This window comes from Benincasa hispida, chromosome 9, assembly GCF_027475165.1.
Source record: "Benincasa hispida cultivar pf3 chromosome 9, pf3_genome.v1.1, whole genome shotgun sequence".
Taxonomy (NCBI): Eukaryota; Viridiplantae; Streptophyta; class Magnoliopsida; order Cucurbitales; family Cucurbitaceae; genus Benincasa; species Benincasa hispida.
The window spans coordinates 81,808,154-81,834,931 of record NC_143486.1 but is presented as its reverse complement, the minus strand read 5'-3'; the positions used below and the strand labels follow the sequence as shown (position 1 = coordinate 81,834,931).

The window sequence follows — 26,778 nt, the reverse complement described above, 5'->3', positions numbered from 1 at the left end:
AGTTAATTAATTATTTATTTATGTAAAAAATTAATTACATTCATTTAATAAATTTTTATTATAAAAATAAATTAAGTAAATATGTTAATATATTATTATTGATTTATTAAAATAAATATTTATATTAATTTTGTTAAATTAATATTAAGTAATTAACTATAATCAAATGAAATTATATACCAAATGAAAAACAAGCAAAGAAGGAAGAAGAGAAAATTCACTGTTTTTGAAGGAGAGAGAAAAATGCGGGAAATGAGGATGCCGAAAATAACTGATTATCAGATAAAATATTGAAAAATGTAAAAATGTAAAAGAAACTTGATTTTTTGTATACTTACGTCGATTCCCATTAAGAAATAATTATTTATTTATTTTTATTTTCTTTTTGCAATTTGAAAAGAAAAAAACGTCTTAAAAAGGTGGTGTCTGATGCGTTTTCGCTCAGTGATCACTCCATTATCAGAGATGGCAATGGCGCTAGTTCAGCCACATACGCCTGCGATTTCGTCTTCCTCCGCCTCATTCTACGGAAGTTCTCTCCAGCGACTCCGTTCGCGGACCCCAACCCTTAATCTTCGGAACGGCCACTCCATCCCTCATCGTTCCACTTGCAGAGCTTCCTGGCAGGAGGTTCGTAAGAAAACAAGCTAGCTGTATCCAACTTTAGCTGATTTCTGAGTCCTTGTTTTCATCTTGCTTTAGCTTGCAGGGGTTCTGATATTCTCCGCAATTCCTTTCACGGCGGTGAAAGCCATCGCCAATAGCCCACTTGGAGAGTCGCTCCAGAGACAATTGGAAAAGAAGAAAAAATCTGCCATAGCCAACTCTTCGAAGTTCAAGGTTCTTGCCGAGGAGGCTAGAAAAGATAGGTAATCGGGTAAGCTTATTATTGGTGCCCAAATCCTTCTATCTTAACTATTATCGCCCTGTTCACCGTATTATTAAACCTGCTACATTTTCGGTTAAACTGGTCGGTCGTTTACACCGTTGAAAATTGGTCTGACGACGCACGCGTGATTTGGTGACGCTAATGCCAAGTTGAACTACTCAGATTTTAATAATTACATGCACGTTGAATTAAGATCTATCTAGAACATATAGGACTTCAAGCTGTATGGTATTATCAGTCATGTTCAAAGTGAGTAGATCATGGCCCAAGACAATGATTGTTAAAGAAGATCATAGAAACCAAAGAGTTCCTGGTTAAACAACTTATTGGAATCATTTTGAACTTGCTCCAGGCATGCACAGAATAGCCTTAAGCTCAAAGTTCATTAAAATGCACAAACTAGAGGCTGTTCTAGGCAGTGCAATCGAGACATTATCTACTGATTTCATTTTCATGGAAACTTGATCTGTTGGAACAATGTGACTAGTAGCCGCAGAGGCAACTATCCAGTATTTGTTTGAATCAGGTATTGAATTTGTAGCACACAATAACAAGTACCTGAAAGTTACCTTTGTTGCACCATTCTTTACCAACTAGCTGACAATTAAACTTAGCGATTCATTGCTGGTGATGTGCTTGGATTAAGAGTCTGGATGCTGTTCCCATACTTGCTTTTGCCTGAAGGTACGTACTCCATCACAGCCTCCTCAATCCCCACGCCATTCTGGCCAAGCCTCCACCATCGCCTTCAGATTTGCTCCTATTTGCATCATTCTCTCCATTCATCTTCCTCGCTCTCCTCCAATCCTTAATGCTAAATCTGTGGTTAACTGCTGCCACCATTGGACTCCGTTATGCCACTTGAGAGGGATCTGATTCATCTTAAAGGTTTTCTCACAAATTTTCTATAAATTTAAGGTTAGTAAAGGCTTTCTTCACTGTGTTATTCTTGATGTCCTTCTTTTGGACTTCTGCAGAGGATGGAGAGTTTAAACTTCATAAGGGCTCTTGATTTAGATGATAATTTTGCAAACAAGTACTTGTTTGTAAAGTGTTGTAGGTCCACTACTTGGTTATATCTTATATGCCGAACGCATAAGTGAAATAGAAAACTTCATATATAGGATGATGGTGTTAAGGATTGAAGGCTTTAAATGTATGTCTTAACAAAGAACAGTAACATCCTATGCAGGATTTAATAATCTTACGTGTTTCTTTGACACCCAATTGTTGTAGGGTTAGACAGGTTGTCCTGTGAGATTAGTGTAAGCACGTGCAAGCTGGCTTGGGCACATGCGGATATGACAAAAAAAAAAGAAAAAAAGGAAGAAAAAGGATGGAAGGCTGTATTACCATGTATGTTGTGCTACAGAGGATACTGAGTGGTTAAGAAAGAAGAGGAAGTAAACTTTCTTGGAAAATCATATTCTAAAGTAAAATATTGCTTATGACAAAAGGATTAGAGTATTCAAAACTCGAATAGTTGCATTGGTTGTAAATTTGTCTGACCAATATAGTTGTATAGTTGATGGACCAAAGGTTGTCGAGGCCTTAGATCCAATCAAATAATGTTTTCTTCCTACTCTAACTCCGTAGTATTAGTGTAAAAAATTATAATGGATTGATCCACAGAGAGTCAGTCAATTTCTCGATTAAAATGCTTATTCTTTAGGTAACCGGAAGGGGGGGGGGGGGGGGTGATTGGTTTGTGAGTGCTTTAATTGTAAAAGAAAAGTGTTTGAAAATTAAAAGTGCACGAAACTAAAGTTTGAAAGTGATCAAACAGAGTGAAGTATCAGTGGAACGAAGTATCCAACGCAGGTTGTGTTGAGTTTTTTCCTAATTTGCTTACTCAATCATTGATTACTCACAAGAGGTAACTTGTAATCTGTTAGGACCCTCCTAACAAGAACAGTACTCAAGAATATAGGATGAACTCAAAGGCAATTCAATTATAGAAATATAGGAAGATGTATTGAAATATGCTATAAACTCACGAACAAAATAACAGGATAAACCCTAGCCTTTTGAGAGGGTTAGTCTCTCCTAAATTCCTTAAAAGAAATTCCCACCAAATTCTTCACACCCTCCTACCACTCCACTCCTTCTATTTATAGCCATATTCACTAACTAACTTCCTATCTAATTACTCTTATACCCTTACTAATACCAATACCAATATTCTCCTAAAAGTCCTACTATTTCTATACTAGGGGCCTTACATAATCCTGAATGTTTAACCGCCTATCGCATTTAGAAAGCTAAATGGATGTCCTATTTATCAAATTGACCTTCATGTCTAGATGAAAAGCATCCTAAACATGCAAATCAATTAGCATTAAGTGACCATCACAGCAGCTGCCAGGTTAAATGGCAAAGTTGAGATTCTGCTCTTTATGTATCTGAAAAAAATGTCCTTTTGGCAGCCGGTCATAGAAAAAAATACAAATCAAGCTAGACAAGTGGAGAAGATATAATTTATCAAGTGGGGGAAGAGCAACACTTTGTAAGTCCGTCTTTTCTAATCTCCCCATGTATTACATGTCCTCTTTTCTTATGTCGGAAAAGGTAGTAAATTCAATAGAATGTTGGGAGGGACACAAAAGAGGGAATATAAACCATTTGATTAAATGGGAGGTAGTCTTTCGGAATAAAAAAGATGGAGGATTGGGTCTTGGTGGATTAGAAATGAAGAATTTGGCACACTTAACCAAATGGGGATGGAGGTACTTTAATGAAGAAAATTCACTTTGGCACCAAGTCATTAGAAGCATACATGGGAATGACTTGTTTAATAGGCACACATTTGGAAAAGTCAGCCTAAACCTTAGACGTCCATGGATCAATATTTCAAGAACTTGGGCGAAAGTAGAAGCACTAGCAAAATATAAGCTGGGCAATGGTTTTCGAATCAGATTTTGGTTGGACCCCCTTGGGTTGATAAGTTGCCATTGAATGTGCTATTCCCCAAGTTATTCAAGGTTGCTCTTAATCCGCAAGGGACTGTAGCAGATCATTGGGACACCACACACCTTTCATGGTCAGTCTTTTTCTGAAGACTCCTAAAGGATGATGAATTAATCGAATTTCAGAATTTAATTGGGATGTTAGTGGGGGAAAAGGTGTTGGATAAACCAGATACACGCTCTTGGTCAGTAGAAACAGGGGAATCTTCTTGGTTAAATCCTTGTTTAATCACCTAAAAATCTCATCTCCTTTAGAGAGAGGTTTGGAAAAAGCAATTTGGAAGACTAAGAGTCCGCGTTGAGTTAACATAACAATCTGGATAATGATTTTTGGTGCTTTGAATTGTTCAGAGGTCCTACAAAGGAAACTCCCAACTCAATGCTTGTCTCCTACAATCTGTCATTTCTGTTTCGCAGCAAATGAATCCCAACATCTATTTTTTTAGTGTTTCTATGCTGTCAATTGTTGGCAGAATTTATTTCGGACCTCTGGCACAAGCTGGGTTTTTGGAAAGTCCTTCCAGAGACAATGTAGTGCATATTTTGATGGGTCCATTGCTGAAGTCAGGCCCTAAATTACTCAAGAACGATGCTGTCAAAGCAAGGTTTGGCAGGACAGATTTGAGGCAGCAAGGCTGACTCTTGGTGTTCCCTCTCCAAATATTTTGAAGAATATACCGTGCAAGATATCAATTTAAACTGGGGTTTGTTTTTTATGCAAGCTTGATAATGTTTGTATTGTAATTAGCTTTCATTTGATGTACGGATTTAGTTGTTTTAGGTTTGCTTGCTGTATTTTGTATTGCCTTCTTGGATGCTGTGTCAGTTTCTTTTTGTTTGTCCGCTCGGACTTAGACATCTTATATTTGGTTTCATTATTTGGATATGATGAGGGTGCTAAGGGGGTGTCAACCTAGTTGAGATGCCTGAGTGCATCTCCTGATCCATCTCTATGTAATTTCTTTTCCTTATATCAATGAAAAGTTTTGTTTCCTTTTAAAAAAATAAACAATGAAATTGTCTTGACCCAAAAGTCCAGAACATACTCCAGCTTGTAAATATCAGTAAATGCCTTTGTGCCTCCACATACACTCTTCAAATAAATGTTGCTAGGGCTATAATTTAACTACTGCTCTCCTGACTGATAATTTTCAATTCAGCAAATTATGTACTCACCAACATCTGCTTCCATGTAAGAGTCACCAATTCCCATCAAAGTGGAAAACTTTGAAGGGCATTCTTCTTTGAGAATCTTCCATATTTCTTGAGCTGAATGTAGGTGGGTAACACTAGCTGCTGTCTCATTTAATAATGAGAATCTAGGATACTACAATGATGTTGTTGTGGATGCACACATTTACCAAAGGATCATTTCTTTAATGGACATGCAAGATGCTATCAATAAATCCAACTATGTATCCAAAGATCTCCTCTGAGAGATTTGGAAGCTCCCTTACCCTAGAAGGATTAAAGGGTTGTTTGGGCCCCCAACTTCAAGTGCGTGGAGTGGGCTAGAAAGGCTCCAATTGTAATAGTTGATGTTTCCAACGATTGGAACCTACAATTAACTATCGTTTTACTATTTCAAATCCCACTTTGTTATAGCGTTTACTATTTCCTACTCATCATCTCTTTCCCCTTTTGTTACAGTGTTTATTATTTCCTACCTAGTTAAAATAGCATGCACCCCAAGCATAGACTATTATAACCTACAAACTATTATAACCCATATACTATAATAATCACTGACTATAATAACCAACTCAGCGCCTCAAACGTCCCCTAAGTTCCTCCTTTGGGAAGTTTACCACTCGTATCAATGCCATGGAGAGTCTGCAAAACTGCTGTCCTTGGATCTCTCTCCCTCTTGTTGCTTGATTTGCCAACGAGGTTTTGAGTCTCAAATGTACCTCTTCTTCAAATGCTCCTTCGTCGTTTCTATTTGGGCTGATTTGTTTGAAGCTTTTCATTGGTGCACAACCCCCCATCTAGCACACAGGGTTGGCTAAGGATGTGGCTGATGGACTAGCCATTCAAAGCTACTAAAGAACACCTATGGGTTAACTTTATTTCCGTGGTTTTGTGGAAGATTTGGGCTGAGAAAAATGCTAAAACATTTCAAGGAAACCAAATCTTTAGAGAAAATCCTTAATTTAGTTGATATAAATATCAATGGAATCTTTTGGTGTAAAAACTTACATGCTATTAGAAGTCCTAGTTTTTCTTTCCTTGTTGCATTTTTTTTAAAATGGAAACAAACTTTTCATGGATATAATGAAAAGAGATAAATGCTCTGAGTACAAGGAAACAATAGAAGAATACAACTCAAATAAAGCTATGGATTAGTAGATGCATTGGGCTATCTCAGCTAGGTTGACACGATCTTAACATTCTCATCGTATTCCAATACATAATAAATCTCTAAAAGGGCTTATAGTTCATAACAAAATACATTATAAAGATTAAGACATACAAGCATGAAAGCTCTAATTAAATCGAAGAAATAAATGCATTCCAATTGAGACATATGTCTTGTATGGAATGATCTGCCAAAAACTTGGAAACATATTTTGTATATTTTGAATATCCTTAGACATATGTCTTGCACTTTCTTTGTTGCATATCGGAAACATATTTTGTATATCCCATGAATAGGCTATCATTTTGTACATCTTTGGACATTTCATTCAATCAATGAAATAATTTCTTATCCAAAAAAAAGGAGGGAAAAAAAATAAGGGAAACACTTTTGATTGGTTTTTTTATCATATTAAATTTCTTGCTATTACTTGTTGCAAATGTACATCTTTCTATAGTTTTTATTCTCCATCCTCTCTTTTGACCAATTGAAAAAATCTTTTGTAACTCCTTTGGTTTGGGTTTGTGGCCCTTCTTTTGTAAATTCCATACATCAATGAAATTTGTTTCTTATCAAAAAGAAAAAAAGGAAAAAGAAAAAAAAAAAAAAACAACTGTCAAATTGGAAAGTGCTATCTTGTGGCTAGGCTCCAGGAAATGAAGTTCTCCAGTTAGTCGACTGAGAAACAAGCACCAAATTTAGATTGTCAGAACGGTGGATGTGAAAGGGATTGTTGGAGGTGTCATCCACCAAATAGTTTTTTGCAATTGTGTAAGGTTTAGTTGTCGTTGTACAAGATTTTTCTTGAATATTCTTAGAATTCTAGGAGTAAATATCTGGATACTCGTATCTCTTCAAGTTGGAACTACTATGGTGAGAACATGCTATAGACAAGCACTGGTCTGACACCACATTCGGGTGAAGGAAGTTTTGTAAACTAACTTTCTATTATTATGATGAAAGTGCCATACAACAAACATGGATATCGCCAAATGTCTAGCCAACTCATAACAGAATGAGGAGCCTAACTTAGACTAAGTAAAACAAACTAACAACATTTAGTTAACAAAAGTAAAAATGTTTGTTATTTCTTTTTAGGAAAAACAACTTTTTGGTCCCTAGATTTTGAGTCTAGTTTCTATTTAGTCCATGGGTTTCAAAGTGCTACACATTTAGTACTTAAGTTTCGAGTTTGGTTTCAATTTAGTCCTTAGGTTTCAAAATGCTACAATTTTATCCTTAACATTTGCGTTTTGCTTCAATTTGGTCCCTATCTTTTAGAATTTACACTTTTAACCTCGATTTTTCACTAAAGACTCACTTTCCCTCTTTAGAGTTAATTTATGTTAATAAATTAAAAATCGTTAAAAGAATTTAATTAATTAAGTTTCACTATTTTTATCACTTTTAAAATTAAATTTAAAATTCCACTTCATAATTATTTTTAGTTAATTAATAAAAATTGATGTCAATGAAAATAAGTATTTAATGAAAAATTGGTTAAAAATGTAAAATCTTGAAACTTAAGGACCAAAATTGTAACATTTTGAAACTCAAGGACTACATTGAAACAAAACTCAAAACTTAAGGGCTAAATGTATAACATTTTAAAACCGAGGGACCAAATAGAAACTAGAGTAAAAAACCTAGGGACCAAAAAGTATTATTCTCTTTTTTTTTAATATTTTTGAATGTTTAGTTTAGACCAACATGCACACATTTTGACTATTCTCATGGGACAACCACCTGGCTCTACTATATTTGGTTGCCAAGGAAGCTTGTAGGATATTTACATTCTATAGGTGGCCATCATGACTTGAACTTATTCTTTTTAAAATTCTCTTTTATTTATAAGGGCTTCGATTGACCACTGTAGAATGTTTGCTACCATAATTCTTCTTCTAATTAGACTATTCCAATTCAATTTTTGGATCTCTCTTTAATTTTTAAAGTTTCATTGTAGAACTGGGCCAGTAGTATTTCTTAAATATTTATTTCACTTAATTTCCTTTTACTCTTGAAATTGAGTACATGGCTGTGATCTTTTGCTCGTACTAATTTACATTGTATTGGATGTGGTATTATGAATTATTGTTTTTCTAACTATGAATGTTTAACGGCCAAGTAAATTAGAAACCTATTGTACATCTGAATCCAATTGTATCATGTTGTAAATGCTATTCTATTGGTGAATAATTGCAGCTCATGGTATGGAGAAGAGCGTCCTCGGTGGCTTGGTCCACTACCATATGATTATCCAAAATATCTAACAGGTGAACTGCCTGGTGATTATGGATTTGATATTGCAGGTTTGAGTGAGGATCCTGTGGCTTTTCAGAAGTACTTCAAGTATATTATGCTTCTTTTAGCCTATTTTCTTTTTTCAGCAATTCCTTTTTTTACCCAATATCTGGAATCATATGTAGATGATGTAGCCTAAGTATTCAAAGGAGAGAAATTTTCAAGAATTCAAATTGAAGTCTTTTATTAATGAGAATATCATCTAATACAAGAAGACTCTCTATTTATGGAGAAATACAAGAGTCCTAAAAGGATAACTAAAAGAGGTTAAAACTAAATTGATAATTAAAATGTAATTAATCAAGGATTAACCAAGATTAACTTGATTTTACCAAACTTTCCCAAACCTATTACACATCATATTCTATCCCTCCCAAGAAAAAAACTCATCCTCGAGTTTTAAAACGAAAATGAAGGTAAAAATAAAAAAAGTAAGCCACTCACACAAAAATATCTCTGAACAATCAAAACCAACAACATCCAAATTGCATCGTCATGCCACTTTGCAAAAACCTCGGACCAACATCCAAATCCATTGCTAGTAAAACATAAGCATACTCCTTAGAAAATTTAGAAAAGCCCACTTTGCAAGTTTGAAGAACCAATTGGGGTGGGGTTTTTGCATTTCAGTAGATTTGGGTATGGGCTGGAATGCAGATTTGAGTGGAAGTAAATGGGCCATGGTGGAGTAATTGACCGGTTTGGCAAAAGGAATATGGGTCGGTTTGAGAAAGAGAAGATGTCTGGGAGAATTGGGAAATTTGGGTTGGGTCTGGTTTTGTGTTTTTCGAGTCGGGTTAGAAACGGAAAATCCGGAAAAAAATTTCGAAGACGTTCTCCTCGCAAAGATTTCTCCAAAGCAGCTTCATTGTCTCCTCTCTCATGCACGATTGCAAATTTGGTGTCAATTGGCTCTAGACGATTTCTTCTAGGAACCATGAGGCTTCCTTCGTCTTCCATCCTTATAGGAGTTTTTGGTTTGGCCAAGTTTGCTTTTTTAGAATATGTATTTATATTGTAATTATAATTAGTTGTCCTTTATTGTAATTTTTTATCTCCTAGATTAGGGTTTCTTAGTTGGCATATATATATGTGTGTGTGTATCTTCAACCTGATTAATTGAATAAGATAATTATTCTTTCTAAGACTATTGAGTATATGGTATCAGAGCAGTCTAGGGATTAGAATTTTCGTTCGATGGCTATATTAGGGTTTACGCTTCTCACAAGGTGAGGGTTTGATTTGATTCATCAAGTTTGAGTGGTCGTTTGTCTACACCACCCATCCTAGGAGAAGCGCTGTCGCCGTCCAATCAAGTATGCTGTCGTCAGTTGCTAGAAACGTCCGTGCATGAAGCTCACGCGCACCACTCTGATTCTACTCCGTCGCCATGTGCCGGCGCGTAGGAGCGAGTGGGACCACTTCTCCACGTTCCATCAGTTGGGTTCTTCTCGGCACATCTTTTCTGATTGTTTTGTGCATTTGGTTCCATCTCGGTTGTGAACTATTTGGAAAAAAATACCCTTTTGTGCTTAGGGTTTGTTGCTATGTTGTTCAATTTGGAGCTGTTTTGTTCTTTTGGTTCAGCTTTGATTTCGATTCTGGTCTGTTCTTTCCACTTGTGAGATCTACAAACTGTTTTTTAGCTTATAATGGATGAAGTGAAGCATATGATAGTATCTAATGTAATTCCCCTAGCATCGAAGATAACTGAACACAAGTTAAATGGATTGAATTACTATGATTAGCGTCGGACGATTCAATTTTATTTGCTTAGTACAGATATGGATGATCATGTGACTGAATAGCCATCAAAAGATGAAAAAAAAAAAAAAAAAGGCTTGGCTTCATGATGATGCTCGACTTTATCTTCAGATTAAGAATTCTATTGAAAGTGAGGTTGTTGGTTTGGTAGATCATTGTGATTTTGTGAAAGAACTCTTAGAATTCTTAGAATTTCTATATTCTGGAAAAGAATACGTTCATAGAATGTTTGATGTCTGTATGCAATTATTTCGAGCTCAACAAAATGTAGAATCTGTTACAAGTTACTTTATGAGACTTAAGAAGACAGCTGTTGAACTTGCTTTAATATTGTCGTTTAGTCCCGATATCAAAGTTCAACAAGCTCAGCGAGAAAAGATGGCGTTTATGATAGTTTTGAATGGACTTTTACTTGAGTTTGAAATGGTTAAAACACAGATTCTTTTTTATTTTGAAATTTTGTCATTAGAGGAAGCCTTCAGTCCTGTTCTTTGTATTGAGAGTTCTAAATCCAGTTCGCCTGTTTCTCAACCTAATAGTGCTCTTATGAATAAGAATAATAATAACTCCCGCGATACTTTAAGGATGACTACCAATTTTCAGAAGCCTAGTTATGATAATCGAAGATCAGATTCTCAGGAGATCATCTGTCACTATTTTCGTAAGCCAAGACATATGAAACATGATTGTCGAAAGTTGTTGTATAAGACTCAATGATCTCAACATGCTCAAATAGCTTCCACCAATGATATGGCTGAGAAGTTTGTTATCATCTTTGTCGACGACTTTGCTAAATTTCAAGTATTCCAAGGATCCTTGCAGGTATCTTCTTCATCAAATCCTATTGCCACCATTGCCAAGACAGGTAATACGAAATGTCTTCTTACATCATCTACCAAATGGATCATAGGCTATGGTGCCACCGACGAAAAACCCAAAATTTTCCGATTCAACTTCACCGGCTAAAAACCCAAAAAATTCTAATTTGAGACATTTGATCTCCCGCATTGTTTCGTAGTCGACTGGAACTAGATCTTTAAACTTTTTCGAATCAGAGTGCCCATGGGTTTCTACCTTCATCTTCAACATCATGATCTCTGATTTCATCAATCAGTCATTCCTCTTTGTTCCGTTCAAGTTGTGCAATGGATAGGGTCAAACTTATCTTCCTTCTCATGCTTCTTCAACTATGTTTATTTTTTCTTCTTCGCTCAATGTCGGTAGTTTGGTTGCTCCAATTTTGTTGTCGGCGATTTTTGCTTGTAGAATTTCGAACATGTTTTCTTCCGTGCTTGAGGTTTTGTGGGTTCCACAATTTTTCTTTATCGCTTTCTTCTTCACAGTGATTTTTGAGAATTAACTCTTTCTTAAGTTCTTGCAAATGTTCTGAAAGTCGCTCCACATTTTAAGTCATTTTTCTCAACAAACGTTAGATTTTCTTGGTTCCCTTCTTCATTTCTTCCAATACTTCAGGATTGATGTAAAAATTGGGTGTTCTTGAATAGGCTTCTTCATCATAATTGTTGTAGGACCGATTCTTGAATTTTTTCGAACACATTTTGATCTTTCTTGGTCGTTCTTCATAGCACAAATGATAATTTTTGTCCCAAAATCCATTAGATCTTCCATAAAATTCGATTCTTGGATGATTTTTCAAACTTCTTCTCAATCTTCTTGAATTTAAAGGGTTCCACCTAGTTAGGTGTGTGTTGTTCGCAAGGAGCACAACCCACAAAACTCCCTAGTTTCCCGGACTTCTATCGGCAGCAGTCAATGTTGGCCCAGACGGATGCTCTAATACCAAATTGATGTAGCATAAGCATTCAAAGGAGAGAAATATTCAAGAATCCAAACCAAAGTCTTTTTTATTGATGAGAAGATCATCTAATACAAAGAGGCTCTCTCTATTTATAGAGAAATACAAGAGTCCTAAAAGGATAACTAGAAAAGGTTAAACCTAAATTGGTAATTAAAATGTAATTAATCAAGGATTAACCAAAATTAACTTGATTTTACCCAACTATTCCAAACCTATTACATTAGGAGATGTATTAGTTCATATCATTAGAGAATTTGATTATTTGACTTGTGAATTGGCCGGTAGACAAAGGGATGACATAATGATGATTATCAATGCAGATAAGCTGTGAGAGTAACAAAATGATCCTGCACGATATAATAGAGACATCATCTTAAAATGATCCCCGAACAAATATCCACATATTTGTTAGCTTAGCTATGGTACAAAACTTGCATATTGCTTAGCTTGCTATTCAACTTTGAAGATATTTGAGCTATTCCATATGCAATATAACTTTGCAGTCCTAAATTATCTTCGATAAGCAACTCTTATTGAATGTATATATTTCTTTTAGTTTTATTTTTTTCTTTTTGAAACTTCCATCAATAATTCATTTAACCACTCTATCGTATTTCAGCTTTGAAATACTGCATGCTCGTTGGGCTATGTTAGCATCCTTGGGTGCTTTAGTTCCAGAGATCTTAGATATTTTTGGAGCTTTTCATTTTACTGAACCCATCTGGTGGCGAGTGGGGTATTCAAAACTTAAGGTTTGTTTTCCAGCTCTTGGTCAACCATTTTTTTTGGAGATTTATTACATAGAATCTTTCTCGTGTGTCTGCATGTTTTGTTTATGTTTTGTTTCTATATTTATACCCTTTTGTCTGGTTATATTTCTAACCACTCTCAAATTGTTGTTTATCTAACTGCTTCTGGCCAATCATGTTTTATTTCAAAGTCTTGTTTTCATGTCTGCCTTTATTAATGAAATAAAATAATAAGGAATTATGACTTCATATCTTTCAGTGCGGTGGTAAGCTTGAGTTTGGTTGCTGCCTTCTAATTTCATTCACTCTTTCGTTACTTTGTGATGTAGAGAGAAATAGTGGTTAATATAGGTTAATTTCATTGTTACTATCTGTTGTGCAATATTCCCTATAAATAGATGATTCTCCCATGTATTTGAGGAAAATTGAATCATATTCCCATCATCGACAATCTCCATGGGTGTGTGTAATTCCTCAATCCTCATTCATTAATTATAACTTTCCCGGAGTTGTAACTGGCTCTTTTTCATGTAACTGTTTGTGTTCTCTTTCCACCAGGGAGATACACTGGACTATCTTGGAATACCAGGGCTTCATTTAGCTGGAAGCCAAGGAGTGGTTGTCATTGCAATTTGCCAAGCTATTTTGATGGTAATCTATGTCAAACAATCTTATTTTCTGCCTTCTGACATTTTCTTTTTGTCGTATCTTTTGGGCATTTTAATTAATGACATAAATGACATATTTGGGAGTGATTTTGAAATTGCTAAAATCATTTTTTTCGTATTCGAAATCTATTCAAATTCCAAATACATGCTTTTATTGATTAAAATCAATTTTGATAGTATTAAAATTGTGTTTACAAGTGTGGAATCAAATATTAGATTAATTTTGAATTATTAAAGATATTTTTTGTAGTGATTTTGAAGATGAAAAAGATGATTTAAATAATTTCAAAATCATTCCTAGACATGCCCTAAATGGTTAGGAAAGTGTGACATTATAACGTATCTTGTTCTGGGTTTAAACCTGTGTTAAGTTGAGTTGGTTAACCTCAATCAAATTTCACCCATTGCCACCAAAACACAAGTGGTTTGGTTCCCCTTACAGTTTCTACAACGAGCATTGGCCCCTTGATAAGCTTGTTTAAGAATTTGGGATTAAAATTTTCCTTTTGGAAAAAAGAGAAACTTTTTGTGAAAAAAAAAGTTCAAAGATATAAACCACCAAATGGGGGCGAAAGGAAAAGCATAATGCCCAAAGAAAAAGGAAAAGGGATTACAAGAACCTGAAAAGAAATAACAAGCCAAACAAGAATGAGGTACTAAAGAACAGCCAACAATCCACAAAAAATGCAAAACTAGAAGATCAAAGTGCCAACACTCGTAGAGAACTTTCAAACAAACGCTAAAACATCAATGGGAAGCTCCTCAAACCACTGAAGCAAATAGAAACCACACCAACCAGCTTGATACATCACACCAGAAAAGGAAGAAAAGCAGCAACTGCCGTGGAGAAATGCATGAGCACCGAAAGGCCGAACTACCAAAAGCTCTATCAGTGTAAGTTAACTGCAAAGAAAATGAGAAGAAGCAGCAACTTCACCCAAAAACTAAAAACCGAAGAGCAAAAGAAAAAACATCAGCCAATGACAATTTTATTCCAAGTAGAGAACGAAACCAAAGGCCAAAATCCATGGTCACAGATATAATCTCATAGATTTAATGCTACAATTCTTTAGAAAGGAAAAAAGTTTTCCCTTTTAATCTAATGTGTTGATGAGAGGGGGAGATGAAGAATTATCTGACTGCTTCTTTAAAGGTGAATTAATTTTGTTTTCTTGAAAAATAGAACAAAGAGCTTTGTAAAAAATCTTCATCAAGGGCCTCGTCAGAAGCCTTTTCATTCCATTAACATTTGGAAAATTGAACTCCAAGTCATAACGACTAAAACTTCTCCGACCCCCCATTTTCCTCCATAAAAACTGACCTTTTGATGATCCCATCTGTTGTGTTAATAGTACTCTTAGAAAGAGTGTTACTAACTAAAGATGTTGAAGAATTAGATAGTTTATTGTTAAGAGAGCTTATTAAACTATTATGTCTGATTGTTCTTACATCCGTATGATGTAAGTTAAAATGTAAAATGTAAATAGGTTGGACCCGAATATGCAAGATATTGTGGCATTGAGGCACTGGAACCTCTGGGAATATTTCTGCCGGGGGATATAAATTATCCAGGTGGTGTGTTGTTTGATCCTTTGAATCTGTCCAAGGATGCTGCAGCCTTTGAGGAACTAAAAGTAAAAGAGATTAAAAATGGACGTTTAGCCATGGTTGCCTGGCTAGGGTTTTACAGTCAAGCTGCTTTGACGGGTAAGGGACCAGTCCAAAACCTTCTTGAACACATTTCAGATCCTTTCCACAATAACTTTCTTTCCCTTCTAAACTCTTCATAAAGTAGTTAATAATCGGAACCTGGAGTGCAAAGTATAATGTCGTCAAATCTGTATGGTGTTCATAAGGGATGGACAATCTATCATGGGTGTTCTAGACGGGAGCTTGTTGCTCGATAAATTAATACTTGTTGGTGTGGTCATTACATCTATTTATTATCCCAAGCATCTTTGAGAAGCTTATGCTTTGATTAAATTTGTTTCAAAATCAAATTTTAGATCAGGTTGAAAATTAAAGGTAAAATTATAAGTTTAGATCAGGTTTCTGAACTTTAAAAATATCAAATAGGCTATTCAACTTCATTGAAATTTGTGTACAATAGGACATTTTTGTGAATGTTTTAAAAACTGAATAGATCAAAGGCAAGTTGAAAACTTAGAATCTTATTAGACACAAAATTAAAAGTTTAGAAATTTATTAGATACTACATTGGAAGCTTAGGAACTAAACTTGTAATTTAACCAAAATTTTAAAGATCAATGTTCAAGTAAAAAGGCCATTGATTAGTTATCATATGGAGGTATAAGTGGGAATAGTTGTAGGAATTTCTGTCAGATCCATGATCAGTGCTTACGAACCTGTAGTTACAAGTTAGCTTCTTAGCCAAATTTATTACCAGTACACAACTAATCCTGTGACATTTCTGGAAGGAAGAGGAACGCAGTGCCCTCTTTGTGACTGGAGGACTTGGGGAGTATGACAAACATGATTATTCCACATGATTTTATTCTCTCGTTTTAGTTGGTAATTTCAATAGTTCAAAGGGATTATGGAACCGAAGGGATAGGTCAGGATGCATTTTGTAGGGTGCCGGACCTTCTGGTGAAGGTGAGGCGAGCCTAGTAATGTAACCCATTCCCAACCCGGTTCCTTCCTTCCCATTTGTATCGGTTGAGGCCCTCTTGCCGTTGTATTGTGATATTCATGACATCCCCTGGCCTTTCTTACTTGTTAAAGCATTTCAATTTGGCATTATTTTCATACAACTTCGAGAAGGATTTGTTGGGTTGAAATGGAGCCAAGTGTAGGTCTACTGGTATTCCAGCTTTTTAAGGAATGAGTATAGTAATCCCTCCAGTGGTCACAGCCACAGGTCCCCACAAAATGATGAAGAGTGAATAATTAGGAAAGGAGTGTTGTAAAGTTGTGGGAAACCATATATGGTTGCTGTCCATTACGCTTATACTTTTTTTAAGAATGTTGACAAGCCCTCCTCAGGCTTCTAGGTCAACTTTTGTATATGGATTGGATCCAGCCAATTGGGACCTCAATCTGCATGCGAGCCAACCCATGCTTCAACGTGGTCCTCTGCTTCTTCATCTTATTTTTCCATTTCACGATAGACTTGAACTGGGTCGTAAGAGTTGTCCGCCATTGAATGTAAAAGATGGAAATATCTCAAATTTATATTTAGTGGATAAATTATTGGAGTTATTTTGAGATTTGAGAGTAGGAAGCAGTTGTTATGAGTTATATTATTGGGAAGGTAGATTATAGAATAGATTGGACGTGGTGTGCGGGTATGGTGATTATAATATTTATAGAAACAGCATTGCCATTGCGGTAGAGTTTTAAAAGTTTCCGTGAAAGGAAATAAAAGTCCACCCCACGTTACGCGTTCCCTAGTTTTTTTTTTTTTTTTTTTCTCTCACCTAGTTTTGTCAACATTCATTTGTTGGAGTTGGAATTGGTTTTCCAAACAAAAGAAAAAAACAGCTTTGTTATTTATTTCTGTATTAGATTTTAGATTAGGATTAAGACGGTATATTCAGATTTTGGAGTTTGAATAATCCCATTATTTCCCACCCCACCGACACTCCCAATGACCAAATCTCCACGTTATTCAAATCTTTCTTTGCATTGTTTTTTAAGCGATCAAAACTATCTGTGATCCCCATCGCTCTTTAAAAAGATATGTTATCTCGAAACTCTTCAAAACTAACTTAGCTTGTGACGTGTTGTGTTTGTGTTTTGTTCCCATCTTCTGTTAAAATCTGCGGCAATATTTGCGCCATTAAGATAAGACCCGTCCACTTCTTGAATCTACAACCGCATTCTTCCATTTTCTGTTCGTTTTATCATCATCCCCACTAAAGATTATTCATGCAATCAATTACCTTTTCTCCCATTTTACATTAATTTTTCTCGTGTTTTGGGATATTCTAGAAACAACTCAAATTTTAAATCCTTTTTCTTCTGCAAATGGAATTTTTTGTAATTTTGAAGTTCTATATATCCTCTACAATTTTCATTTTTTCATAAATATGTATTATAGGTACTATTTATGAGCTTTTATATCAAACCATAAATATCATATTCAATTTTTTAAAATTATAGAGATTAGATTTTAGCGAACCAAATTTATAATTTAATCTTTTATTATTAACCAAAAAAAAATTGGATTAGGTGAGTTTCTTTATCGAAAAGCAAATTTGCATAAACGCTGCTCCATGAGAGATAATATGAGCTAATGAAATCTGATAGATTTGAAAGGTTGACATTGTACGTCATTGTGGACTATATTAGCCCTAACTATATTCAATTAGTCTATTTTAATACGTTTATGTTTTTCTTATAAAACCAAACTCAACAAGCTCCCCCACCATGCCTTAGAGAATATGTCGGTTGATTCTTTTGACGTACATTTTATTTCATCCTTTTGTAAAATAAAGAGGGAAAAGCACCAACCCAAATTACGTAGGAGACTTGAATATTAGGCAGCTTTTCAATACTCCTAAAATGGTTTTCGTCAACTAAAATTACGTTGGAGAAATAAATATTCGGAACCTGAATGTGATCTTACAATGGTATAACTAAATAGATTAGATAAAATAAATTTAATATTTTTTTATGGCAATGATATATGGTTTTTACCGAAATGAGCATAACTCAATTGTCATAGTGTTTGGACTATCAATAATACTATCAATTTCGAAGTCAGAATTTTTTTCTCACATATTTAATCTAATACTTTTGAAAAAAAAATTGAATATCTAAATGATTGATGACCTATCATTAAATAAAATTGGACTTCATTTAATAAAGCATTAACGGAAGAATAAAATTGGACTTCATACTAATTATTTTGTTGCTGTGAAGTCACTTGGTAAATGAACAATTAGTGACATAATAAAAGATGAAGTTCTGTAATTTAGTAGAATTTAAAAATAATTGAAAAAATTACTCATAAAATTTGGAAAACTTAATTAATATTCGTTAAATTACAAAATACAGCTATTCCGTGCGTAAAAAGAAGCTTTACGTATATTTTATAAACTTGGATTTAATCTTATCATTTATTGACTGTTTTCTTTTCTTCTGTTCAGCTAAATGAATATTATAATAATAATGAAAAGATGAGAGAATAGCCGACACTAACGTGGCCCATGTTATTGTAAATAGCAGGACATGTAATTTAGAAAATTACACCATTAAAAAAATTCAAATTCAATAATATCAAATTAAAGCATGGAAGATTCTTTTTTAAAAAAAAAAAAAAATGGTTATTTTAATTTTCAGTAAAACAAAACAAACATGTTTGTCAAGTAAATCTTTTGGCGAGTTGATTTGATAATTTGAATTTGCTTTTTTGGGAAAAAAAAATATTTTTTGAAAAGTAGATTTGAAATAATATTAGAATAGCAAGTAGAGAAGAGACCAGTCTCTCTCTTCTTGTTATTCTTCTTCTTCTTCCTCCTCCTCCTCTTCCCTTGGCCAGCTGTTTGTTTCAGTTTCATCTACGATTCTGCGTCTCTCCCTCCTTTTATTTTAATTTTTCCTTTTATTATTATTATTATTATTATTATTATTATTATTATAACAAGTGTGGTCTCCCCTGTGTTGTCTCCCCCAGTTCTCAAGATCTGCATCTGCAAATCTCCCACATTCACGTCTCCTACTCGATGATCGTCTCTACTCGATCTGCCAAATTCAACTCGCTCCTCCGCTTCTGCTTCTGGTAACTCATTCTCCTTCGTCTTTTTGAGATCTTGCACTTTTTAACATTCCCTTACTCTCTCACTTTTAATCGCTTTTGCACTTTCCACACTCTTCTTTCTCACCCTCCTTTCTGAGACTCCTTTTATGTTCATGTTTCTGAATTCCCATTTGATCAGCAATCTCCCTCTGTGATTGCCTTTCGGAGTTTTTACTTCTTTGATTCTAAATCATGGCTGACATGGATTTGCTCGCCGACATACCTGAGGTTAACGAGAAGTGTGCCTTGGATATGAGTACCTATCACAATTTGCCTAAACCTTGCAATGCACCATCCCTTCACTCTCCTTCTCCCATTCCTAAGGATGATACCGATGCTTCTTACGTTTTCGTTACCTCCTCCGATGCTGCTACTTCCGATCTTAATGGGCAACCCAAGTGTTCTCAGAATGTTGATACGGAGGTTGAGATTCGTAATCGGGAATTGAATACTGACGTCGGTACGAAACCTGAATCAATTTTCGTCTCTGATGCATTGAAGGATTCCCAATTCGAATTTTCTGAGCATGTGAAAGAGAGTGACGCTATTCAGGATGACATCAGAGTGGCCGATGTCCTTCCATCTTTTGACGCCAAGGTGGATGAAGCGGAACCTGGACTGGATTCTTCTCAAACGGTGGAAGACGCTCGAATCCTGGAGGACCAGACTATCAACGAATCTTTTGCTGCAGAGACAAATTCTGGTGAAATCCATGGGATACAGTCTCCTCCAAAATTTGAAGACAATCGGATTCAGGAGGAAAATCAAATAATTTCTCCCTCTGTATCTTCTAACACCGATGCAAATTGTTGTGGTGAAATAGAGGTGGAGTCTTCCCAAATGGCGGAAGATATTCAAAATCATGAGGATAACGGAATTGTGGAAATCATGAAGTCTTCTGATACCGAGACAAATCATGTGATGAACATTGAGGCGGAGTCTTCTCAGGAGGCAGATGGCATCCAGATTCACAAGGAAAATGGAACAGTTGCAATCAAGTTTTCTGATACTCGGTCAAACCCTAGGGAAGAAATTGAGGTGGAGTCTTCTCCCAAGGCAGATGACAATCAGAATCACGAGGAAACTGGCGTAATGAAAGCCTCTTCTGATACCGAGGCAAATCCTAGGTCAGAAATTGAGGTGGAGTCTTCACGGGAGGTTGAAGACATTGAGCTTCAGGGGCAAAATGAAGTAGTGGATGCCATCAAATCTTCTGCCACCGTGGAAAAGCGTGAGCAAGAAGGTGAAGTAATTCCTGAGTATAATGAAACAGTGGCTATCAATGAATTGTCCGATACCATACATAATGGCAGCGAAGAAACTGAGATGGAATCTTTCAAAAGAGAGGAAGGGATTCAAGAATCAGAAGATGCAAGTTTGGAGGCTGCGGACTGCCATTGTGTAAATAGCAAAGAGAAGGTTGATGAGATGGTAGATGAAGCTGTGACAAGCGACCCTGTGGGAGGTATGGGAGAATCTCAAATTATAAGTATGCATGCTGCTAAATCTGACCTAGATTATTCTGATGATTCAGTGGAAGACGTTAAGGGGGAACGTACATCAGGGGTTGTCTTGAATGAAGAGAACTCTAAGAGAACTCAATTTTCAATTAATCAGGATGGTGAACATTACCAGGTTGTTGGTGAGGAACAAGAAAGTTTAAACAGTGAAGTTTCTGTTTTAGAGCCATCAGAAGAAAACAAAGTGGACGTGGAGCAGCATTTGGCAGCAGCTCCTAGTCCACTGGTCAGTTCAGAAGACATAAATGGTCCCATCTCCATTAGCACGGAAGATGGCTTGCCAACTAGTATGGATCAAGATGACCCCTTGGAAACTATTGATGACAAAGACACTGTAGCTAACAGGACCAGCTTCCATAACCACAATGAATCCTCGTCTGGCTCTGTAGATTGTGATATTGCTACTGTTGAAACTCATAGATTATCTCCTAGGATGCTTATTAGTGATCCAATAAATGAGATTACTGTGAATGATGAACAAGAGGTGAATCATGTGTTGGAACTAGAAGATAATTCAGAAATGGCGTCTCATCCTAAAGTGGAGGAATGTCTCAAGGTTGAAGTTTTGGAAGGTATGGTCTCTGGAAATGGAGATGAGGTGCCCACTGCATTCGACGAATCTAGAATTTTTTCAGGTGATAACTTTGTTGCTGGCAGTCAATTAATCACCAAGGACACTGCCCCAGTGGAAAGCATTGACTCAGCAGTATCTGCTGTTGTGATAGGAAATACTTCAATTGAAATAAGGGAACGGGCCTCTACGAATTGCCCTAGTGATCCAATAGTGAGATCCGATCTTGATGTTGAGGATTGTAAAATGTCTGAAATTGTGGCTTCTGCTGGTGATGTTGGCCAACCGGATAAAGAAGTTGGTGAAAATCATGAGGTTGGTTTTCTTGGTAACTCTAATTTTGAAACCAAGTGTGAGAATGGTCACGTCGAAATAGATCACCAAGCAACTTTCCATAGTAATGATTGTTCGTCAATCGAATGTCAAGAGAGAGGTTCCTCTGTTCCTGAAGTTTCTAATGGTGTCGATAAATCTTCTGTAATTCAACTAAGTTCTACTGTTGCAACAGACTCAGAATTGCATGATAACGGAAGTAGCTCAAGTCCAACTGCTAATGAGAAATCCGGAGACGGCATCAAGATTCCATCCTCCATAGAAGGTGGTAGCAGAAATATATATGGCGATGATTGCAGTGTGTCAAAAACTGAAGTTCTCAAGGGTTCTATAGTAAACGATGAAAGGAATCTGAACTCAATGTCTGATGTTGTCTCTGAAACGGATGACAAACCGGCAACAGAAGAAACTAGGGTCATTCATGAGGGTTGCCAGAATGAACCTTCACCTATTTCTCCAGAAGGAGGTTCTGGTGATACTTTAATGGGGCAAAATGTAGGGGCTGAGGCAGGAACAAGACCGTTTAACTTTTTGGTTAAGGTACCTAGATTTGATGACAAAAATATCAGAGAGCAGATTAAGCGTGCTCAGACAGAAGTTGATTGGAAGACCAAGGATCGAGATGCCATTCGGGTTCAAATACAGACAATGAGGGTAATTATGATCATTAATCTATTGTTTCAAAGTTTACTGTATGTGTGTGCATTTGTGTGTGTACATATTCATATATACATCTTTCATAGCACAAATGGTTATCTGACCAGGCTGCGTGGAAAGTGTTGAGTGATGATCTTGAAGCAGCAGTGTCGGAAGGAAGAGCTGCAAGAGACTTACTCAAGTCAAAAAGGCTGGAGATAGACTCTGTTCAATCAGTGATAACAAAAGTGAAGAATGCCATGTCTGTTGAGGATATTGATGGCAGGGTAAGCACGCATTCATCTTCTAGTTAAATATGTGTGCAGATGTGCATGCTCGTGCCCCTGAATTTATCTTTTATTACAACATTCTGTGACATCATGCTTCAATGTGTGTAGATACGCAACATTGAACATACGATAGAGCATGAAACACTGCCACTAAAAGAAGAAAAACAATTAATTCGTGAAATCAAGCAATTGAAGCAGCTGCGGGAACAGCTTTCATCAACTATGGGTAAGCAGGATGAGCTTCAACAGGCATTGGACCAGAAAGACCAGATTGAAGAGCGCCTTAAGGTATGATCTAGAGTTTGATACTTTTGTACCTTCTATGCCATTTGCATCCATTTATGAAATATATAATACCCTGCTTATCTAAATATGGTTTCAAGTACTTGCGATGCAGCATAAGTTTCGGTCAATTCATCTTAAATTTTGTTTTAAAAATGTGTATGCGTATGATATTTATTAAACGTAAGTATTTGATATTTATTAGATTCATCTTCAGTTAGGTAGCTTGTTTGGATATGATGAGGGTGCTATGGGGGATGTCAACCTAGTTGAGATTCCTGGGTTCACCTCTTGATCCTTAGGTTCTTTTGTTCATTGCATCTCTCTATTGCAGTTTGAGCATTAGTCTTATTAATTTAGACAATGCATCAATTTTGTTTTAAAAATGCATATTCACATGATAATCTTATTAATTGTACTCCACAGCTATTAAGAAAGGAGATGGATTTGCTGAGAGACAATGTTTTGAAAGCCGAATCAGCTATAAAGGCCGCTAAGAAGAAATATAATGATGAGAGCATAAAGCTGGGCGAATTGCAATCCCAGTTTAAAGCAGCAGATAAGATTCGTCAAGAAGCATATGCTAATTTACAGAGTATGAGGAAGCAATTATATGAGAAGGTCTGTACTCGTAATTTTTGCTCATAATGCAATCTACTTGTGGTAAGCATTTAGAAGGCACTGTGTAAAATAAGTGTTGAAGGTATGAGGGCCAGGGTCTTTTTCTTTCATGACATGAGAATGGAAGATGTTGACATCTCTTGGGAAGATAGTTCCCAACGATCTATTTTAGTTTTGTGAGTATAGATCAGATGTTTTTTTTGTTTTCCATTTTTGTTTTGAATTCTTCAGTCTCGGTTGAAAAATTGCAAGGTGTGGGGCCTGGCCTGTGGGGCTATTTTAGCTCAAATCGATTATGTTGCAATTGTACACATGTATCATTTTATGTTAATTTCCGTTGGCGATTCTCCACCAGTATGGATCCTTTAAATATTGTCACTCAGGTTGAAATTTGACCTTTGGCTGCAGAATAAATACTGCTGGAAGTATCGGGATGAGGCAAAAGAAGCCAATGAAATAGCGTCAAGTCGAGATCTAGAGAAACTGCAACATTTTTGTGTTAATCAGGTTACTTTATTCTTGCCTTCTATTTGTTGACATGATCAGCATACTTGTTGTTATTGAGTTGGCGTTGCTATTTCTGATTTGCTTTCATTTCGGGTGTCTTAGTTGTCTTCATGCTCTGACTGATTAATATTTTAGGTGGAGCGCATGATGGAACTATGGAACACAAATGCTGAGTTCAGGGAAGAATATATTAAGAGCAACACGAGGAGTACCCTGAGGCGACTAAAGACATTGGATGGCCGCTCTCTTGGCCCCAATGAAGAGCCGCAAGTACTGAATCTTATTGTTAAGGAGGAGGGATCAGTGAGGGACAATTCTCTTTCAACGGTTTCAACAACGCAGGAATCTGAAAAACTGATACCCGCTGATGATGCGAGAGATAATGACAAATCAGAGACCAAAGTAGCAGGAACGAAGAATCAAATGACAAAAAGAAAGAAGCCTGAAATAGTTCTGGGCTTAGTGAATGACCCTAGAAATATCTCTAGCGAGAATGAAGTAGAAGAGGCACCGCGACCGGAGGAGATTAAGCGAACAAGAGAGGAAGAGGAGCTGGCGGTGAAAGCAGAAGAGTTGAGAAAGGAGGAGGAAGCAATGAAGTTGAAGGAGCAACGTAAGTTGGAAGAGAAGGCCAAAGCCAAAGAGGCGTTGGAGAGGAAAAAAAGAAATGCTGAGAAAGCCCAGGCCAGGGCGGTAATCAAAGCACGAAAAGAGGCAGAAGAGAGAGAGAAGGTATTGGTGGGTGCATGTATATATTTAATTTGCATGGATGAATATTGTGGTTTTCTTCTTTTTTTTTTTTTTTTTTTGGTATGAATTACATTTTGACAGCTAAGATGTGTTTGTCGTGCACAGCTAAGGGAGAAGAGAGCAAAAAAGAAGGAAAGGAAGATGGCAGCTGAGACGGAAGGTGGAAATGGTTGGGATGAAAGGGAATCTGGTTTAGTCACCGAGACCCCTTCAGAATCTTCAAAGGAGGAGTCTGAAAACACAGGTAAACAGGGGATGGCAGTGAAGAGGCCTCAAAAAGTGTCGCAGTACACAAAGCAGAGCAAGACAAAGTCCATTCCTCCTCCACTTCGAAATCGGGGTAAGAGGAGGATGCAACCGTGGATGTGGGTTCTTCTGACAATCGTCTTTGTTTTTGCGCTGTTCTTCGTCGGACAACAACGGCTTCTCTACTAGATCTTTTTGGTTCGACTTCTAAATTTAGAATGCAATTCAATTTTATATAGTTATAGAGTGACACACAATTAGTTGGCAAGGGAAGAGAGATAGACGTTCGGATTGGGACATTCCCATAGAATATAGAGAGAGAGAGAGAGAGATAATGGTAGGCTAATTCTTTGGTTCCTTTCTCAGGATTCAAATTCATCTCCCCAACTTACAAGTTGAAGTTCCTTTAAATTAACCAAAAAAAAAAGGAAGAAAGGCGAGGTTTGAGGCTTTTCCCATTAAGCATTACATGACATTTTATTTTAATTTGTTGATGGGTAAGCTGCGAGATCCGAAGCAGAGGAAGAAATGAAAGAGTCGTTGGAGGTCAGCTTTTGGTTTGGTAAATTCACCACTATGATTAGGAGAGTGTTTAATTAGGGTGGATTGCATTCTTGGGGTTGGGGCTGTGGAGAAAGAAAGAAAAGAGAGGGAGATTCCATTGGGAGAGTAGAATAGGAATAGGAATAGGAATAGGAATAGGAATAGGAACAGATGAGGATGAGTAGTAGAGGATGGGTGGTGTGGGGCATATGCTTCTGCTGTGTGAGTCCGTACATAGGGGCCCTCACTGACATTGTAGCTATCAGGAACCAGAATCATGGTGTCCCCACCGCTTCTATGCCATCATCTGTCTTCTGTACGACGGCGTTTATTGGTGCCCCTACCAATGCCTATTGCCGCCTAATGGATCTCACTATTACCACCCACAACTATGGTCAACGCTTCAGATTATATGTTATCAATATCATCCCTCTTCCCTTATCCTATCCTAAACCCTAATTTTATTTCCATCTTTCTTTTTCTTTCTCTAACCAAGCTGCCTTTCTACATTTTTTTTTAATTATTATTATTGATTGATTCTTCTTTTCCTCTAAAATTCTGTTTATCCTTAATCTTTTATCTAATTAAATCATAACCTCCTCAAAACAATAAGGTAAAGATTTATCGAATATTTACTTATTCAACCATCTATTTTAATACAAGTAAAACTTGTTTTTATTTTTTTCTTTCGAAAAAAAATTGTGCCTACTATGCCATATTTTGAAATTATATGTGTACTTGAAGAAATAACAAAAGTAAGACAGCCTTGGTTGGGGGACCTGGTACGGCTGGCCTGCGTAAAGATGCCAGATCTGGAGACGAGTGTCAAACCCTATGGGTTGCACGGTGTGAAGTGTGAGTACTGTTAAAGTGCTCATTTTAGAATAGTAGCTAAACCCAATTTATAATTGCTCCAAATAACACTATCCACGCGCCCGGACATCATTTTTGACTAAATTCTCCACTTTTCCAATTTCTCAAAAACAATTGCATAAATAATACAAGCATAAAATTCATTAAACTTTATACCAAGCTAGTTAATTTTTCTTCAATAAGCTATTGGCTATTGGTTTTGTATCGTTGACATAAATCCAGAATTGGTATATAATGGGGATGATGGTACAATACAAATCCTTTCTTCAGTTCTTTTCATAGGTTGTGGAAAGCATTCTTCTACGTAGATTAAGTGCTTTTCACTTT

At 36.3% G+C, this 26,778-nt stretch overlaps 2 protein-coding genes across 3 annotated transcripts; both read left to right on the top strand.

Moving 5' to 3' along the window:
• The first annotated feature begins 387 nt into the window (after positions 1-387).
• Positions 388-15,498, top strand: LOC150034109 (Chlorophyll A-B binding family protein). The gene is made up of 6 exons (XM_090317293.1): positions 388-630; positions 703-869; positions 8,417-8,563; positions 12,718-12,850; positions 13,406-13,498; positions 15,003-15,498. Exons 1-6 carry the CDS (start codon positions 430-432, stop codon positions 15,303-15,305), a joined length of 1,044 nt encoding a protein of 347 aa, XP_090173419.1. The 5' UTR covers positions 388-429; the 3' UTR covers positions 15,306-15,498.
• A 3,361-nt stretch (positions 15,499-18,859) lies between these two features.
• On the top strand, positions 18,860-26,134 carry LOC120086337 (calponin-like domain protein). 2 transcript variants are annotated; one of them, XM_039042942.2, is made up of 9 exons: positions 18,881-19,052; positions 19,157-19,261; positions 19,419-22,357; positions 22,468-22,626; positions 22,738-22,917; positions 23,338-23,532; positions 23,941-24,039; positions 24,175-24,771; positions 24,895-26,134. In XM_039042942.2, the coding sequence occupies exons 3-9, from the start codon at positions 19,472-19,474 to the stop codon at positions 25,222-25,224; spliced, it is 4,446 nt and encodes a 1,481-aa protein (XP_038898870.2). In that variant the 5' UTR covers positions 18,881-19,052; positions 19,157-19,261; positions 19,419-19,471; the 3' UTR covers positions 25,225-26,134. The 2 variants fall into 2 exon arrangements, with proteins under 2 accessions (XP_038898868.2, XP_038898870.2); XM_039042940.2 differs by having other exon boundaries at positions 18,860-19,261.
• Positions 26,135-26,778: the final 644 nt, after the last annotated feature.